The following is an 18,966-nucleotide window of genomic DNA, read 5'->3' on the forward strand; positions in this document are numbered from 1 at the left end:
AGGAATAAATGCAATTTCTAGTTAAGATCATCCATATAAGCTATCTGGGGTTTTTTAATTAAAAAGCTATTTTTAAGAACATAATATTCATATAGATTGAGTTAATAAAAAATGTATTTAATCAAAACAACAAACACATACTTGAGTAACAAGCATGTATTTCTTAAACTATAGTTTTCAGACAGACGTAATTCTGTAAAATGTACTCTGAGCTCCTGAAAGTTACTCACCAACAGCAGTCTAATTCAGTATCTAATCATCCACTTATAATACTGCATCTGAGATAACAATCAAAATTGAATTTGAAATCACAATAAAGCAAATAAATTTGAAACAAAACTCTGACTATGTCTGGACTATAATTTCCCTCATCAATACTAACAGTAATTTCACTAATGTCCCACGTAGGCTATGTATTTCCAAGTACTGATGGTGCTTTGGTCAAAAAGAAATCTAGAAGTATCTGAAATTCTAAGAACTAAAAAAAAAAGTTACCACCTTCTCTTATGGCTGTGCATGGTGCTCCCTCCTCATGTTCCAGGCGGATTTCTTTCAGAGCTACCAGATTCTCGGTCAATTTACTTCTCCCCTTATAAACTGTGGCATAGGTACCCTATAAAATGGATAAAGAAGGGAATTTTTACAAGTTGTTCCTTTATCAAAACATTAGTTAAATAAGAAAATACTAACTTCTGTCTGAGGATCTAATAGATTTCATTTTGGATATGAATAGTTTTTACATTATATTCTTTTGACACGTGTAAAAGTACAGGAGTATTCTTTTAAGCACAGGACTGAACTCATAGAAGCCACAAAGGATGTATATGCCTAACAGCTCTGAAAATTGCATGGAAACCTAAACATCACAGAGCTACCAAAGAAGTCAGATCAGGTAGCATTAAGTTCACTAAGTTCACTGCTGGGATCATTTACACTCCTCAAAGTCTCTATCTGACTACAGATATCTAGCTCAGGTGTCTCCACACTATGCTGCATTTATGTTTCCAAAGGCTGCAGACATACTCTTCCACAAACTCAAGGAAAATATGTAACTTTGGATAGCTTCTTGTCTTCATTAAGTACTTTTAGGCAGCAAGAGGTACAGAACTCTAGAGGCATATTAAATTAAGACAAAAAATTCTGACAAAACAGTAGGCAAAACTAATCCCTGCAAATGCCCGAAAAAGCAACAAAGGTACAGAAAGTGCCCTAGATCACTACAGTACTGTAAGACTCTGCAGAGGATCTGAACAGGTTGGATCCATGGTAGACAGCAATTTCATGAGGTTTAATAAGACCAAGCACCAGGTTCTGCACCTGGGTCACAACAACCCCAGGCAGTGCTGTGGGCTTGGGGAAGTGACTGGGAAGATGATCCTAAGAAAAGGATCCGGGAGTGCTGGCTGACAGCAGCTGAACATGAGCCAGCAGTGTCTGCCCTGGTGGCCAAAAAGGTCAATGGCACCTTGGCCTGTGTCAACAACAGTGTGGCCAGCAGGGCCAGAAGTGATTGTGCTCAGGACTTGTGAGGTGACACCTGGAATGAATCCTGTGCCCAGTTCTGGGCCCCTCACTGCAAGAAGGACATTGAGGTGCTGGAGTGTCCAGGGAAGGGTAATGGAGCTGGTGAAGGGTCTGGAGCACAAGTCCTGTGAGGAGAAGCTGAGGGAGCTGGGGGCATTTAGCCTGAACAAAAGATGTTCAGGGGGATCTTACTGCTCTCTACAAATGCCTGAAAGGAGGTTACAGCCAAGTGGGTGTCAGCCTCTTCTCCCAGGTAACAAGTGACAGAAAAACATGAATAGGCTTCAAGTTGCATCAGGCAGGCTCAGATTTTATAACAGGAAATTAAAATGTTTTAAACGGAGGACTGACTGCAATATTCACAGCAGAGATGCTGACCAGCCCTGCTTCTTTCTGCAATGTTTACTGCATCCCATTTCAGTGCTCCTTGTCCATTTTCGATTCCATTGGTCAACCTCAATCAAACTGGACAGGAATGACAATTTGTCCCTCCTGAACTGAACTGTTTCTCTGGAAGTCAGAGGATGACTGGAGAGGGAAAGCTGCTGCCCCCTCCAAGTGTGTTATGTACTTCCCTTGGCAGCACCTGGCTGGCTGCCCAGCTCAGGCGTGCAGGCTTCTTTACCAGAACATGCACAGAGCTATTGCCTGCACCTTCCAAGCACTGGTGTCTAATCCATCATGAACATTCCAACACCTAAGTCATGGCAAGAGGACACCAGACTTGGTGTTATCATCAAAAACATAGTGTTACCATCAACAGAATAATTTTGTCTATCTGAAAAAAAAAGCCAGAAGGTCACAGCGTATTTGCTAATGTAGTCTTGCTCTTCCCCAGCTCTGACAGTTTTCCTGCCTTTTTATTATTATTTATGCATAAACATTTGTGTAGTTGTGACATTGTTACACATGTTGAATATGTGTGGTTTACTGAAAAAGTAAATTCAACAGGTATTTTCAGGGATTTGGAAAATTTCAGTTAAACTTATGCAAAATTTTACATAGGACATTGTCATCATTCCAAAAGACAGCTATACGTACCTCTCCAAGCTTTTCTAACTTGATATAGGTTTCCATTTTTCCAAATCCAATTTCTGACTGCAATGAAAAGAAATGGCAAATTGATCACTAAAACCAAACACTTCATTCATACATCATTTAGTGAACAAGCTAAATTCATTTCAGAAAATTACCTGACAATACTTGACTAACACTGCACAACTCCAGTATTTTAAAAACAAATTAGCACATTTTGATATAAATGCATCCCAGCATCCCAGCCCAGTGCTCAGCCTGTTGGCCAGTCTACAGTGTATCCTGGAGGGATTGTGAGCTGAGTTACATTTAGACAAAACCTCACTTTAACCTACCTCCTACTTAGGTTTTCTCCACTCTTCTGATCTGATTACTACCACTGAGGTTGTTATAGCTTAAAGCATGGAAGTAATCTCAAACTAGTCCATCCTTTCTCTAGCTCAGCATAACCATATGCTGCTGCTTTTTTCAAAGTAATCTTATTTGTCTGCTATGTTCAAGATCTCAGCTCCAAGCATCCTCTTCCATTCTGAATTCTCAATGCCTTTTGGACTGAACCTTCAGGAAGAAAATCCCTAAGCACCATTCCTCAGCAAGCTTCAGCTTTGTCTCAGCAGTTCACAATTTATACCTCTTAGCTCCAAATCTTTGTGCATTTTACTTGGATCTATTTATTCATTTTCTCTTTTTCTGTCACCAACTCAGCTCTTCAATGCAAGCCAGAAGGGTGTACCAGCCTATGTAACACATTTACCTCTGAACACTGTAAGATCATTACTCTTTTCCCGTTCAAATCCACTGCTACTCTCATATAACACAGTTCTCTCTTATCATTATTTTCTCCTAAGACCACTGTGAATTACACCAAAGCTTCCTATTCTTGCTTCAGTGCTGAAACTATTGCTCCTGAATGTTAAAAGTAAACATGAAAAGAATGAATTCTTGAAGCAATTTACAGAAGACATATAGCCTGTACCCTGTCAAGCCCCCAGATTTATAGGCTTCACAGGGTCATGCTTTACTGACAACTGAACACACTGCAATAAAAGAGCAAGGTTTTCTCCCCAGCGCCACCCCTCCTTTCATTTCCAAACGTAGCTCTTCACTGGTTATTTCTTTCCAAGGAACAATCCTTTGACCCTAGGCTGTCTTCAGCACCTAGATCCACACTTCACAAGCTGATTTGCTCCTAAAAATGTGATGGATTTTAAAATTTTCTACTATTTTATGGTAACATAAATACTGTTGACTGTATTAAGATTTGACAGCAATATATTATGAAGGGAATAAAAGTTTGATTAATACTTAGTTTTCAGAACACCTGTATGAAAATACATCTGAACTAACTGTAAGATCATATCTGCAAACATATTTCATATATCTAGGGGGAAAATGGGTGTATAATTACATTAATATAACATTAAGAGCAATGCTGCTTTATTAAACTAGTGTAAGAACTGAAATGTTTTAGAACTGTATAAGGAGACTTTATTATCACGTACATTTAGAAGCTTGTCAAAGACAAACCCTTTATCTCAAAATACAAGCAAAGTTGATATTTGCTACCCTTGTAGCTCCAGTGAGACTTTAAACACACCACTGATATAGGTGCAATGTTAGCAAAATAAATACTATGTTTCCAAAGTGCATTTTGACCTAGTTAAACAAACATATCTTGAAGCGAGTATTAGATGGCATTAGAATTAAAAAGACAGGCTGCTTAGTTTACTGGAGAAACTAAAGAAGAACTCATAGCCATTGGTCTTGCTACCACCAGACAGTCTGGAACTTAAAAGCCAGATTTCTAAGAAACCTCAGTGTTTTTCATTGAGACTCATAAACTTAGTATCTGTTTAATACAAAAAAATCATACAATATTTCCTACATACAGAAGACAGGTGTTCTTCAAGATCTGCCTTACAATGTGTTTTTGATCATATTGTGGTTCCTTGTCACTCCTAAGAAAAAATAAGCTTTAAATCCCTCAAACTAAGAACAATTCCATTTTTAGTTCAAAATAATTTTTTAACTGTTTCATCTTTTTCTGCAATATGCATCTATCTTGTCTTACATAGAAACACTGATGCACAGTATTTATGGTCTTTTACTTCTAGTGTCTGTGCATACAATACTGTAACTGTTTACACAAAATGCAATTACTGTAAAAACAAATTTTTTGCTTGTATTTCAAAGAAAAACACCAATTAAAGTATAACAAGTCATCACCTGGTACTTCTGATAACCTTTTCCCTTTGATCCCTATTAAGTCTTGAGAAGAGACAAGCCTTTGATGCAGAGCACAATACTTATCTATTGTAAGTAAAAGTCTGCTAGCAGGCAGTAACAATTTAAGAACAGTGAGTCCTTGGCTTTCTTTTTTTGAAAGCTTAGTTGGAAATCACAGCAAATGCATGCCTGCATTCCACAGCAGGGCTGGCAGGTTTCATTTTGGACTTTAAAGCCCTTTAAAAATGAAAGCATTTTAAAAGGCAAAAACAACACCACCTTGTGATGGGAAGCTGATTCCAGGCACACACCACATTCATTAGAGGGCACTGTTTTTCTGTCAGTTTTCTCAGAGGAAAAGAGGAGAGAACCTCAATTGCTCTCAGGGGTCACTGTTAAATGAGCAAAAACTTCTCCCAGATTCCAAACACTTAACTCCACTGGCAAGGTTCTACTGATAAGTTACTTTGCCAGCATCTGAAGAGAGGTTTGGGGAAATCTGTTCCTCAGTTCCATGCTACAGCAGCAACTATGTGGTGAATGAGCTACAAAATTCTGGCACAAGTATTTAAGCCTGACACAGTATCATTACTTCGAGAGATTCACTTAAATATTTTCTTTTGTTGTTTTTTTTTTTTTTTTAATATTGTCTTTGCAAAAGGTGGCAGAATGAAGATCAGAGCTTTGTTAGGCCAGCACAATAATTTTTTTCTTTCAGGGTAAAAATACTCAAACAATGCTTTGTTAGCTTTGTTATAGATAGACCTTATTAATAATGAATAAAATAAAGATATTTCACAGTCAACAAATCTATTTCACTATAGGTACTTTCCTATTTATTTTTCAGTAAGTAAGTAATTAAATCAAGAAAACAATGATGTACACTTCATAAACCCATTCAGAATTTCTCTGTGACAAATTTCTCACCAATGAATTTACTCAGGATGTAACTCAGTAACTGTCTAGCAATTCCTTAAGACCCCAACACTAAAGAACACTAATAGCTGAAACTATGACTGAAACATAACAATTTTTTAAAAAAAAAGACAATAATGTTTTTTATTATTCCAGGGATGTGCATGATTTATATGTAGAAATATCTAAGTTTTCTAGCACTTATACTCTAATTATAGAGTAGGAATACTCATTCTGTCATCTTTAAGGAAATTTTTTTAAAGTAACTAATAATTATTTTTTAAAGTAACTAATAATCCAAAAAGGTTTAAGTGAATTTATTCCTTCATTCTTTTAGGAAATAACACGTGCTTTAAAAAAGAAAAGAAAAGAAAACAAAACAAACCCAAAAAACCCATAAAACACTCACTATTGTCTCCACAGCAATTCTGAGAAAGAAAATGTTATCAAATACAAAAAGAGCAGTGAGGAGGACCTGCCTTCATATTATGCTGCTTTAGGGCCTTCCTACTAAAACACGAGGGGACCCAGCCCTGGCTTAAGACTGTGTGGCCTATTTGCTCAAACAGATCATCCCTGCTCTAAAAAGCAGAAGGATTTAAGTATGTACTTTGGGAGTTTAGTTTAGCCACTGCTTTCAATAGGTCAAGACCTTCACTGAGAAACATGAGAGCACCAAGTTAGCAGAAGAAAAGTGATACAAAGTGTGAAGTTCTCCATTGGATTTTGACAAGTACGTGCTGATGTTCAGGAATAAAACGCCCAAGTGGAAATGAAGCTGAAATATACCCATGAATACTGGCCTGTGTGTTCAATGGAACCTGAAGAGCTGAGAGGTTGGTTAGAAAGGCAGGTGCATCACACTTACCAGGGACGCCCGACGAGAACGCCGACTCATGGGCTGGTCAAAGGGCGGGCTGTTGATCTGCAGCTTCTCCAGGTAACCATCGGGGATCCTGATGTCAGCGGGCAGCGACAAGCGCTTGTTCAAATCCTGCAGCAAATAATGGGGAAAAGAGAAGGGACAAGTTGAATTCAGAATTTCCTAAAACATCTTCTAATGTCTGCTGTGTTACTATGTAAAACTGAAATATTTACACAATGAAAAATAATCTCACAAAAATGGTTTTAAAAGCATATTTGCTTCTTAAAATACCTCAACTTGCTTATATAACAGGTTAAAAAAACCTGTGCAAACTTATTACTCTGACAAGAGGAATGAAATATTAAAATGCAAATAACTACACTGTAGATAAATGTATTGAGTTTACTTGAATACTTATAGAGACCTGGAATACCAGAAATTGAGAATTCAGAGACTTGTGGATGCACTTCTTTTCATACAGTAGTTACTTTTGTATAAGAAGAGATTTCCATAATCCCCTCTCTTTCTCTCAACTACAAAAAGCTACAAACTTAGTCTATTTTTTCCAGTCTCACAAAACAGAATCACTTCATTATTAGAGCCAACTATTACAAATATTACTACATTTCTTTTATTTGCAGCTCTTTACTACAGGATCTTTTGAAAATGAAAATGCCATTACATGTAAGCCATTTTCTCTGCATCACATTTTGGTTTTCCCCAGTAATTTTTTTCAGCAACAACATACATTATTTTTAAGACAAGAGGGAAACAAAATCACTTTATTTTTTACCAAATGAGAGGAGATGAAAGAAGATTTGTTTCTGCACATTTGTATTGTTTTTATCTTCCAGTTTGGCTTTAATCTCAAACATGCCAAGAAACAAAAATATTAAATATTGTCTCAAAATGGCCAGTCACCATTTCATGAGATAAAAGGACATCACAACCAGACTCACAAAAAATGGTAAGTCATTTCTGAAACAGCAGGAACTGTTTTTCAGTGTAGGTAGTTTATTCAAGTAAAGAAAGTCATGCTCAACATCAAAGTGCTCAATCCACTCCCAGAGATTCTACCCTGAAGCTGAGGACATCTCTGGAAGCACCACTGTTTTCACACTTCTCTCCAGCACAAGAGGTAACTCTGTATTTCTGTTGGCAGACCTGAGATTTAATCAATACTGACCTGAGGGCAGTAAAGCCTTCTTGAAGCTACTCTTTTCTGCCTTACCTATCACCTCCAGCTGGGCATCCTGAGCTAACCCAAATGTTGGCAGCTACATCCCTGTTCGGTTCCCCTCAGGCTTGACCGTGTGCTTCTACTCATGTCTGGAGCAGCTTTGAACCATTTCAGCATGCTAAATAATCAAGAAACTCTCAGGCAAAGTGCATAGCTTCCTGCCAGCTTTGTGCTCCAAACAGGTTCAGTGTAAGGTCAGACAAGCTCACAGCCTGAACGCAGGGCAAGGGAGGCACAGCAGGGCAAGCCCGGGAAGCCGGCAGCCAAATTGGCTTAGGCTGACAAAGAACTGGATCGTCAGACTTTTCAAGACTTGAGATCTTGGTGAACAACTTGCTAAGCTTTCAGTGATGGGAATGTATTTGAACCGTGTATATACATGACCTGTAAACATACCTGGAGCAAAAGCTAAGCAGAAAACACCAGTTAAAGAGATAGACTTTGAAAAACCTACATAATTTGGGAATTAGTTCAATCTCAGGTAGGACAGAAGTGTTAATATATATCCCCCTGGATGATTTACATATTCTATTCACTACGGCCACCCCATTCAGGCAGAAATGTTTGGATAGAGGCCAGAAAGCGCTAATTTCTGGCAGCTGATCCTCCTGTTCTGCTTTTGCTTCTCACATCTCCTTAGGTACAGAGCACAAAGCCTGCTAGCTTCTGCTTTGCTGCTCAACATGAGCTTCTTTGCACAACTGGAAAAATCAACATCAATTTTTTATCTACTACAGAATTTTTAAACTGTCCTTAAACAAAAAAGTGCTGTTAACAGAATGGCAGCTTTGACCAACATTTTGAAACTAAATTAAAAGAAAACAGAAGGTATGGCTCTGGTCTGGCATACTTTCTAGTTTATTAATTCATTTTCAACTTGCATATTTTAAATTTTTTAAAACATTGGCAATTGTAAAACTGCCTGTGTGCTTTTTGCGAGAGTGGTAGAATCAACATATTGTAACAGGACCTGCAAGTATTCCCTAGAGTAAAACACTATTTTCCACTACAGTAATTTCCTTTTCGCCAGGCTCTGCTAATGCCTCTCTTCCACTAAAGAGGGTTTCAGATTATGAAAAAAAAATATGCCATCCTATAATTTACTGCATTCCACAGAAAATTCTGGTAGCTGTTCACAACAGCTGAGCACAAAGGAAGGCATGTCACGTTGACCTGAAGAAAGCAGCTCTGACATGTCACTGCAGAGTAAAACCAGGAAACTGCTGGAACAAGACAGGGATGACAGGAAAAGGATCAGCATCAGTCTCTACCTCACCTTTCTAATGTAATCCCAGATCAGCACTGGGCCAATATAGTGGCTTTATGCTTTTTTTCTGATGGCTCAAGAACAATTCAAAAAATACCAAAAGAACAAAGAAAATATCAGTGAGCTGAGTTTTTCAATATAACTTCCTGAACACAACAGATATGACCACTATCCTATAAACTCTGTGACAAAATAGCTTTTTCCTGCTCTTACCTATTAACTCTCGTGGCACAGAAACATGTTGTAGTGCTCTCACTGTCCCACAGTGCTTGTTTAACAGGTGTATTCATAGGGACTTTAACAGAAAATGTTTACAGGGATATTGAAGTTATGGACCTCAACTCAAAGGCCTCAAGAAATACTGATCTGATTGTAACCCCAAGCTCTCCATGTGCATGTTCTCTCCCCTCACAGCACTCATGGCTGGCACAGCTGAAGTGGTGCTTCAAACCCACCTCCACAGCCAAGAAGCATTCCCAAGCATATCAAATTGATGGGTATACAGGAAGAAGGAAGCAAAGGCAGCCTTTAGGGCTGCAATGGCTATTTGAAAACGATGCCGCTGAGTGTGCACTGTGCACTCAACACACACCTTTTCACACGGAGGGCAAGGGAAACAAGGCAAGTCTAAGATTCTACACAGGTACAAAGAATCCCTTACTTTGAAGCCCAGCTATCATAGAAACAAGATAAAAATATGATAGACATGGAAAATATGGTTATGTGAGGTAAATGCAATTCTATTACAGAATTCCTGTTCCTTCATTTTCAAAACCTCTGTGTGTGCCATTTTTGCCACAGGCCCCATGACTTCAGAGATTCGTGTGACATCCTCAGTTATAAACCAAGACCCTCAGCTGTACGCTTCTATTTGGTGCTCCACAGAAGGCAGTACAGTCTGAGTCTAAGTACTTACTGCTGCTAAGGCCAAAATCAGTTCCAATTTATATAACCCCCCCAATACAGTAATCCACTTTTACATAAAACAACAACCCTCCTCTCTATGCAACCCTCATCTCAATGCGACTCCCCTGCAATGTCTTTCTTTAAAAAAAAAACCCTGATCAACCTGAAGAGAAATGGATACTATTTTTTAAAATTAGAATGCCTGATGTTAGTAACACTTCTTGGCCAACATTTATAATGTAGTAGACAATACATCACTGCAGTTGCTCTTTTTCTCCCCTCAGAAAAAAAAAAAAAAAAGAAAAAAGAGTATTAAGTGCCGAAAACCTAAATTTTTGCCACGTTATTTATAAAGTCAAACACAGTATCTATTCTCCTTAACTTTCTTGAGCTGAAGAAAGGTTCTTTTCTGTGAGATAACCATCATGACTTCATGGAAACTGCAGTAGGTAGTTTATAGATTTTTCCTCCAAACAATTTACACTACAATACTTCCAAAATTCATGCTTATTTGGCTATGTTAGAATGTCAACCAAGCCAAGACTTCCTTTTAGCAATTAAATATTGCTATCTAGCAGCCAGAAACCTTTCATGATGCCAATATTTGAAAGATTATAGAATTATATATAATAAGTCTTCTTTGTATTACAATTTTCCTTTACCTAACTCCCTAAAATAGACAAAATGGAAGAAAGTAATTTAGACTACAAATCCAAATAAGTGAAAGAAGGAAATTATTATGTTGTATTTGTCTGTACCACCTTAATTTCTCCCAGTTTTTGCAATAATTGAAGCAACCACCTCTTGGGAAAAGCAAGCAATTATAATTAAATGCTATACAGTAACATGAAAGGGGATTCATTAGATGTGCATGAGAGGAATAAGCAGAATGTTTCCTAGTGGCTAAATAGAAAAACTGGAAACTTAAATCACATCAGTCTGACGCAGTTGAAAAACCCAGTTAATTTCACTGAGAAAATGTTACAAGAAAAGCAAGAACCTACCAGACACCTACCAATTTTGAGCCTTAACTGCTCAAGACCAGGCAGTCTGCTGACACTCGTGCAGTCTGGTCATCTAATGGCAGCAGGACACTTGCTCTCCCACTAGGGGCTGACCCTGGTGAACAGTCAAGTCTTCCAGTGGAGCGTTCACTTTCTGCTCGCACTAAATGCAGAGAAGACTGAAGGATGGTGAGGAGATTTGTGGGTGTGGGTAACAGCAGCGTAGCAGGGAAAGCAAAAGCTGTGTGCCCCAGCAGAATGGGAAAAGGAACTGATTCACAGCTTCCTCTCTGCATGCAGGTGTCCAACAGCTTCCCAGAAAGCTGGGCTTAGCATGCACGTGGCCCAGGAAGTGCAACACAAATGCCATAGCCACAAATGTCCTCCTTCCTCCCCCCTGCTCCAGCTTTTACTGCTGAGTGCCATGGCAGATGGCACAGAACAGCCCTTTGGCCAGCTGGGTCAGCTGTCAAGCCCAGGGGAATCAGCCTGTGTCCCTGGTGGTGCTGAGCAGCCTTTAGGATGAGTCTGGCCTTGGTGCAGGAAGCCTGGACCTGCCCGTTCCATGCAATCGCCATCTCTACTCCCTCTCTGCTCCTGCAGCCATACCACTGCAACCCTGCTACAGCAAACCTGCTCTTCTAAACCACATGGCTGGCTGCTCTCTTGGTGTGACACCAGGCTGCAGGGCCAGCAACAGCAGGAAACAGTAGGGAAGTAGATTTTTAAGAATTTCTTAATTGTCTTAAATCTCTGTGCAATTCAGTGAAGAAATGAGAGACTTTCTGGCCAGAGGACTTAGTTCACATGTATTTCAATAACCAACTGAATATAATGGCTTGTTAGCACTTCCCATAGAAAAGAAAAAACTAAGAAACTTAAACCAAGGTATAAAATATCTTGCTAAAATGCTGTTTAAAGAAGTCAGAAGGAAACATGTAAAATTAATGGCAGGACTGAATTTTTCCCTATGCTCTTTGAGACTGTCAACACTACAAAGTTAAATGACTGTTTTTAACACTAATTTTGCATCCCTTCATAAATCTTCTAAATTTTTGAAGGTAGTAAACTAGAGCAACTCCCTATGTTATCTTATATATCCTTTTTTAAATGTAACAGATCTGTAAGTGGTGTACACAGACCCTCACCTCTAAGAGAGAGAATCTGGGTAAATTCCTTATAACTCTTAAGAAGCAAGGGTTTACTGGAATGCAAAACCTTAGCTTTTAGGGGCAACAAAGTAGTTCAAGTAAAGCAATTAATCTTTTACAGAATTGAAACTATATTATTTTCTTGTATTTCACTTAAGATTTATTTTCCCAAATGAGGATTAATTTATGAAAAAGCTCTTGTCAATTCATAGCATTTTCCAGTTAATTCTTTTATACTTAGCTTTAGGGTCAACTTGCAACAAAATATATCAGTATTCAATAAATGTGGTACTCTAAATGATCAAATGCCTATGGTTAACTGTATGTTATTTAATGAGCTGTTTTTTGATCCAGTTCCAGATTATACTCTGGAGAATATAGTCAGCCACCATTTGATTTGTTAGGGGAACTGGAATGCTTGTGGCATTTTCCTCCTCCTTCCACAACTTAAAACCACATTTTCTACCCTCATATGCAATGCTCATTCTCAGTTTTGCTTTACTACTGGTATTACTGGCAGAGAAATGCATTTGTTTTTATAGTTTTTCTGAAATTATATGAGTTTCACATTTGTCCTACTCTGCTTCATAGCAGATAAACATGTAAGCACTTGTGACAATAATACCACTTTGCTTTCTGTGGAGATAAACGACTCTAACTTGTGTTTATCTTTGTCATCTATTTCTAATGCCAGCTACAGCAAGTGCTCTAAGAAGAGCTACACTTTGTCCAGCCTTTTCTTTCATCTGGCTGACATCCAAATGTGTTGCTGTAACTTGATGTGGAAGTTCTGTCTACCACTGACTACTTACACTTGGGCACAAGAAAAGGAGGCAGGAATTTCACCTTAAATTCTGCAGGTTCTGTGAGCTGAGGAATTTGACATTTTACATATGCAAACCTGTCTTCTAAATGAAAAACAAACAAACAAACAAACAAAATACAGCCTTGCCCCCAAACTTGGTAAGTTTTTCACACATATAAGTAAATTCCAAAAATCCTTTTTTTTTCATTACCTCTGGTTCTCTTCTGGATGGCCTAAAATACTATTGCAAATATCAGTTTCTTCACTTGCCACCCGTAGTAAAACATTCACAAGACTTTATTACTAGAATTTTGTTACTATATTCTGTTTTTCACCTCTGTCAACTTTTTCCTTAGCTACCTACCCTTTTCTCCTATTTCCATAATAAAAACTTACCAGCTATTCCCTTTTATAATTGCCTGACTTGACTCATTTAATACTACATAGTGCCACACTGTGACACTTTTCAGTAAGTCTCATTCCTACCCACAGGTAATTTTCACTCCTCTTCAATCCTGTCAAAAAAATAAACCTATTTTTATTTGTGGAAAGAACACTGTTAACATTTTCCACTTTAAATCAGATATCATAACAAAAAAAACTTACAGATTTTGTTAATTCACCATTATTTGTTTTGGCCAAGATGCACTACACACTTCAGTTAATTTCACTGAAGTTTATAAAGATGATTCTAACTCAGGATAGACGATGTTTGAACTTTACATATTAAAACTGCTGTAAAAAGAAGCAACTTGAAACATTCACATTTTTTATGTGAAGTTTGTCTGTCTTCTGTCAAGTCATTTGTCTTTGACAGACATAGGACATTTAAAAAATAAACACTAATATTTATGATGAAACAGAAAAAATACGTAACCAGAAAACTGCCCCAGGGAAGGCTTTGTTGAGGTCTTCCAATTCCAATTTTCCTACACTACAAAAAGCAAAAACGAAACCCAGACTACTTTTATTTTTAACCTGTAACAAATGTGCCAATTTGCAGAGTGCCCCTTTCTTGCTCCAACAGTAAGTCAGTCTCTCTGGCACCCACTGGACTACCAGAGCTGCTCATCTTCGAACTGACAGGCCATTTCAGACTGTTACCACACTCACAACTGCAACTGCAGCACGAGAAAGAAGATTTGTCAGAAAAACTTGAAGGGAAAACCCTGATAAAACATCAGCCTCAGTCCACTCTTACTGACTGTTTCATTTAGCAAACCTAACAGCTGAGTATCTCCAAAGCCAGTATTTCATTGCCTGTGGCAGATGTTCCCAATGCTTTTGGAGGAGAAAGGGCTGGGTTTAAGAAAGTCTCATAACTACCCCTTCCAAACAAAGGAACTAATAATCCACTGATGCAAGGTTAGGAGTCAAGGGGAGTAGGATGCTGTCTCTGTCAGTGGGTGACACAAACTATGCTGCCAAGCTACATCATTATGTACCTTATAATCCTTATTGCTTTGGCTATTCCGTTTATTGGTGAGCTACATTTCCAGACCAATCATTATTTAAGTATGTAGTTCAGACCAATCATTATTTAAGTATGTAGTTACTATATGGCAACAGACAACTTGCTGGTCACTTCTCCCTTAAATTTTAGTTTATCTTTTAAAAGTTGATTCTGCTAAATTCCATCCATGAAATTTTGCTACAGCCTCACAAAGAAAAATAATTGTTCTTCTAAGTCTACAGACATCAGCCTGACAACCCAAACAATCCACCATGGATCAAATGAAAATGTTCCTGTGTAAGCATGGCTCTGAATTGGCCTTCTACCAGCTTCAGTGAGAGCCAGTGAGACATCTCAGCTGCAATCACAGGCTGTTCACTAGTTACTCATTGCGCTTTTGTTCACTGGAGAATGCTTAATGACATCAAAATACTGCATCATACAACCCTCTGTGCAACACAATTCAACTTCATTACATGCTTACTGTAAAAGAACCTCCAAAACCAACCAAATTTTTACACTATTTTTTCCTTGCATATTTTAACAAAGAATGTGTATTATGTGCTACCTCACGATACACAAAGCAAACAAATTAATTTTAAGACATCAGCTTGTGCCAGTAAGAATTTAAACATTCTAATATACAACTTTTAAGCATGTACTTACTGTATCATTTTAGTATCAGATACCATGTGGAGTTTTTTCTGAAGGTTGCCTTATCAATTTTCAGTGCATTTTTGTCAAATGACAGTTAGCACAGTTGAAGCCAACTGGATCCTCTACAGAATTATGACATAGAACAAGACTGCTAGAGGCAAAAATAAAGATATGAAAAACTAACCCTAAACCAGAGAACATATTTGTAAAAAACTATTATTTGGTTACAGCTCTGTAGACCTTCAAGATCTTTAAGAAAAACACCAGCATACACAAGCACCAAAAGAAACCTACAGCATCCTTGCAGCACACTATTTTAATACCTTTATAAATAGGCTTCAATTACTGTAACCAAAAAGACTATTTTAATAGCTGGGATGAGTTATCTATACTGGTCTTCCTTATATGTATATAAAGCCCTCATCATTCCCCCACACAACTGACAGGTTTAGGTATAATTTCATTATGATGCATAAAGTGCATTTTTTCTGCGTTAGCAGCATGATTTAGATCTGAATATTAGATTTTTCCTTTATACTTGAATGTTGTTACTGTTACAATTTTACTGAAAACATTAAATCACAATTATTCAATTACTTTTCTGCTAAATTTGAGGAAAGTGTCATCAAAGAATTTTTCCATTAGCAGCAATAATGAAAATACAATCTTAAGATCCATCTACAAAGGATCACTGCTAGATTTCACATCACAAATCCATACTGGTTTTTATCAAGTCAGCTGAAATGCAGCACAATTTAGGAAAGCATCAATTTTGAGTACTGAATCAAGGGGCTCTTTTACATTTGGGACAGAATTGACCCCAAATACGGTGGAATTCCTTCATCATTTAAATCAAAAGGTCTTTTTCCAGATATGCTAATCAAGTACAGAAAGCACTTTCAGGGACTTTATCATGAGATGGAGCCCACAGGCCATTTCAGACTCAGAAGAAATACCAGTGACCACAATGACAATGCATGTTCTCTGCCTCCTGCCCAACAAAAACACAGCTTGTCAGACTGGATTTTGACATGCCAGGCAAAGACAAGGAGCCCAGCCTCGTCTGTGAAATATTATTACAAATTCTAGGGGTAAATCTCTGCTTTGGGACTAGGTGTCACATTTTCCCAGCACATCCACTATCATCAATCAACAAAGCAAGGACTTTACCACCAGCAGCTGAAGAATGTTATTGCCAATATCTACAGTATTGGCAATACTGTACACTACAGTACAGTGGCCCTCAAATAAGAATGTTAAATAAATATGAATAATATAAAAATTAAAAGCATAGAAACCAGTATTGCAAGCAGATATCTTTGTTTTTATTTATTTTAGCACCATGAAAAACTTAGGAAATGTGCTAAGCATCTTTTCATTAGTATTTGCAACAATTAGTATTTTTGAAGGCACATAATTAGAATTACAGGCCAATAGGTTCTTTTAAGCAGGCAAAAATATGAATTCTGAACACTTTCTTTTTCAAGATACATCTAGTGTATTTAGTGTATATTAGTGTACAGTACTTCTCACATTAAGTGAGAATTTTCATTTCATGGATATGCTGCTTAGGCTACCAACTAGCTGAAAAAACCTGCTCTTTCACACATTTTTTAAAAAAACCACAGGCTGCTATTTTATTTACTTCATCTCTCCCATTACTTTTAAAGAGAAGGGTTTAAACTGTTCAGCACAAATACAGTGTTCACAAACTGCATTCCAGGAGCTTCTATTCACATCCAATGAAACCAAACAAAACAAATACATGTGTCAGAAAACCAGTTTTGAAAAATATGAGAAAGGAGAAATGAAAATCAAATGTGAGACATTAACTTTCCTTTCAGCAAGTATATAAATACACACGAAATTTGTGACAGATTATACCAGAAACAGTTGAAAATTATTCTTCTGGGGTTTTTTGGTTGGTTTTTCCTTTGGGTTTTTTTTTGGGGGGAGGGGGAATTCTTTGTTTTCTTATCATTTTATTGCATCATAAAGCTTGTCACGAAGTGAACTTAGAGAATATCGGGAAGAATGGAAGAATGTAAAAAATAATAACAACTATATAGATACCATGTCTGATTTTGTTTGCCTGCTAAATTGCCAGCTTTCAAGATACCACTCTGTAGCACCAGCCTCAATATAAACCCCGCTCAAATTCAGGGTCTATGGCTGTGTGACTCAGCAGTAGGTGCTGGGCAGCAACACAAGATAATAAAGCAAGCTCTGCCTTACTTACTACTATACCTTCCTGATTTCTAAACATGGATTTCTGTATGTTTTCATCAGTTTCTGTAATATAGTAACAAGAGAAACTGGCCCGAAAGGAAAAAAGGTAGTGTAGGTTACCAGCTTGTAAGCAAAACAAGGCCAAGAGGAAGGAAAAAGACAATACACCACTGCAAAAACACAAACCTGGACCTTTAAAACAGTTCTGTGTAATATTAATTACTAACACTAGCATTTACATCATCAACAATGCTTTAAGTACCAAAAGGTAAGTCCCATGAAAAAGTAGCTAGTTGAAAATAAACCAACATCTTGAATATGGAAATGGGAAATCTGACCTTCCTGGATTAAAGTGCGGCTGGAGTACAGAATATGAAACTGCACCCCATTACTGACTTTTCATCTGATGCATTTCTGTGATTATGAGAGATGTGTTTTATAGATGATTGAACACATCCAATGTCATACTAGACTACTCCTAAATGGAACTTAAAGGAAACCCAAGACATCAAGACACAAAACCAAAAAAGCATGTATTCTATCCTTATAGAAAGAACATTGCCTAGGGCAGTAACTTTTCTAAAGGAGTATTTGCAAGTGGAATCCAAGAACTTTAGCACCAGAATGACAAAGGTTCTCAACAGAAGGTCAAAAAAAGTGTTAATTGCTGATAACAAAGGCAGTTACCCTTTAAAAAGTCTTGGAAAAGGCATGTTGAAGTCATCTGTTACCTAAGCTGAAATTCTTTTACTTGTTGTAGTGACAGTGTTCTGTAGAAGAAATGAGTCTGCCAATCAAATAGATCAAAAGGAGGTCCATCAGCTTAATCAAAACCATACTAGTAATTTAGAATATGCACTTGGGTTTTTGAAGGGAGCTTCTGAAATCACCAAGGGTCACAGAAATATGAAAGTGGGAGTTTATAAAAAGGGTAATGCATTTTCCAGTGTAACCTTGAAAAAGGTTGAGAAAAATGATACAAGCATGACTGAATGGAGATAGTGCAGTGACCACTGAAAATCAAAAGAAGCCTTGATTGTATTCAGCTTCAATTTTTTTTCTGTCTAGTACTGTAATCTTCTGGTAGGTGATCATGTGCTTAGATTCACAGAAGTGACAATCAGAAGAAAAGCTACTGCTTTCTCAAGAGTCAGAGAGAAGCAAGTTCAACAAAAGCCAGTAAATGTGGCACAGATAGTTCTGCAGCTGCCAAGCACAGAAGGAAGGGGGAAGGAAGAAACTTTGCTCAGAGAAGGCCACAAATAGTAATGTCTCCTTGGTATACAAGGAAGCCACCTGGATGGTAAGATAGCCTGAGCATTCAGCCCTAGGTATCTTAGATAAAGTGGCTTCCTCCTTCCAAAACTAAGGGCAGAAGAAAATCCTGTACTGCTCATGACCAAAAGCCTGGGTCAGTACTGCATCCAGCCTGCTGTTCAAGTATTTAAACAATTGAACGGAGCTGAGAGCGCCCTATTTGCACATGAGAATGGAAACCTACAAATCACATTCTAATCTGAAGCCTATCAACAAATTCTTAACACTTTTATCAGCTGAAATATCAATTAATTTTGTGTATTTTTCTTAGGAGAAGGTACACTTGCCCAGGTGGACCAAGAGCATGTTGAGTTACTCAGACTGTGCGTCAAGGCCCCCAAAGCAGTTATACCCTGGTAAAGAGTGAAGCCC

General features: G+C 37.8%; 1 protein-coding gene across 4 annotated transcripts in view; it reads right to left on the reverse strand.

The window, feature by feature from the left end:
* The window catches only part of CDK17 (cyclin dependent kinase 17), a 91,759-nt gene that overhangs the window by 11,472 nt on the left and 61,321 nt on the right, over nucleotides 1-18,966 (reverse strand). For all 4 annotated transcript variants that reach the window (XM_054272086.1, XM_054272067.1, XM_054272094.1 and 1 more), the window contains 3 exons: nucleotides 6,569-6,694; nucleotides 2,566-2,622; nucleotides 499-613 (listed from right to left, as the gene is read on the reverse strand). In XM_054272086.1, coding sequence (XP_054128061.1) covers nucleotides 499-613; nucleotides 2,566-2,622; nucleotides 6,569-6,694 — 298 coding nt within the window. The remainder of the gene's footprint in view (nucleotides 1-498; nucleotides 614-2,565; nucleotides 2,623-6,568; nucleotides 6,695-18,966) is intronic.

This window comes from Melozone crissalis, unplaced genomic scaffold (assembly GCF_028551555.1).
Source record: "Melozone crissalis strain CALT ecotype California unplaced genomic scaffold, PUWL_Pcris_2 ptg000004l_1, whole genome shotgun sequence".
Lineage (NCBI taxonomy): Eukaryota > Metazoa > Chordata > Aves > Passeriformes > Passerellidae > Melozone > Melozone crissalis.